The sequence below is a fragment of the Austrofundulus limnaeus genome, unplaced genomic scaffold (assembly GCF_001266775.1).
Source record: "Austrofundulus limnaeus strain Quisiro unplaced genomic scaffold, Austrofundulus_limnaeus-1.0 Scaffold1091, whole genome shotgun sequence".
NCBI classification, from domain to species: Eukaryota; Metazoa; Chordata; class Actinopteri; order Cyprinodontiformes; family Rivulidae; genus Austrofundulus; species Austrofundulus limnaeus.
In genome coordinates, this window is record NW_013953493.1 from 57,385 (window position 1) to 58,447 (window position 1,063).

The 1,063-nt window shown below is 54.5% G+C and overlaps 1 protein-coding gene across 2 annotated transcripts in view; it reads left to right on the plus strand.

Moving 5' to 3' along the window:
- The window catches only part of wdr59 (WD repeat domain 59), a 21,873-nt gene that overhangs the window by 7,687 nt on the left and 13,123 nt on the right, over positions 1-1,063 (plus strand). For both annotated transcript variants that reach the window (XM_014030610.1, XM_014030611.1), the window contains exons 10-14: positions 68-224; positions 300-379; positions 458-587; positions 695-786; positions 882-1,046. In XM_014030610.1, the coding sequence (XP_013886064.1) occupies positions 68-224; positions 300-379; positions 458-587; positions 695-786; positions 882-1,046 (624 nt within the window). The remainder of the gene's footprint in view (positions 1-67; positions 225-299; positions 380-457; positions 588-694; positions 787-881; positions 1,047-1,063) is intronic.

Here is a 1,063-nt window from a genome sequence, read left to right on the forward strand (position 1 = left end):
TGTGTGTGTGTGTGTGTGTGTGTGTGTGTGTGTGTGTGTATGTGTGTGTGTGTGTGTGTGTGTTCAGCCCTTCTCCAACGGTCTGGTCACCGTCATGGTTCCTCAGCTGAGGAGGGAGAACAGCCTGTTGCTGTGGAGCACTCTGGACTTCAACAGTCCGGTCCACGCTTTTGTCGGGCACGACGACGTGGTTCTGGAGTTCCAGTGGCGGCCGCAGAAGGAAGGTGGGTCTGACTGACGCACACACGCACATTGACGTTTCCTGACTGACTGTTGTTGKTGTTGKTGKTGTTGTGCAGGCTCTAAGGACTTCCAGCTGGTCACCTGGTCCAGGGATCAGACTCTGAGGATTTGGAGGGTGGATCCTCAGCTGCAGAAGGTTGGTGTTGAGCTGCACAGAGGTGGGCTCACACAGGAGAGGCTCCGGTGTCTCTGACTGGTTGTTGTTGTTGTGTAGTTGTGTGTCAGTGAYATGGTGGAGGACCTGATGGAGGGGATGTCCCTCACCGTGGAGTCTGAAAAGTCCATGTCCTCTCAGGAGCCCGAGGGCCAGCAGAGTGCAGGTCCCTCTGCAGACAACCTGCAGGGTAAGTCCAGATGTAACAAATGTTGTTTTTGTTTGTTAATCTGGATTATTCTCCATCTGAAGATGTGAWAATCTGGTTTAGCTGCTGAGTCAGACCTTTGTTTCCAGACCAGGACTCAGCAGCAGGTTTGGTCCTCACTCAGACCCTGCAGCAGGAGTTCTCCCTCATCAACCTGCAGATCAGAAACGTCAACGTGGAGGTGAGCCCCCCACAGCTGGGGGGTGTAGAACCCTTGTTGTGCTCAGCTGGATTAAAGGTCGGCTCGGTCTGACTCTGAGGTCCGTTTGCTCTCAGATGGACGCCATGAACCGGAGCTGTGTGGTGTCGGCCCACTTCGGCAGCCATCAGGTTCACCTGGTGGTTAAATTCCCTGCGCAGTACCCCAACAACGCAGCACCGTCCTTCCAGTTCGTGTCCCCGACCACCATCCCCTCTGCTATGAAAAGCAAGATCCAGAAGGTACCTGAACACACCAC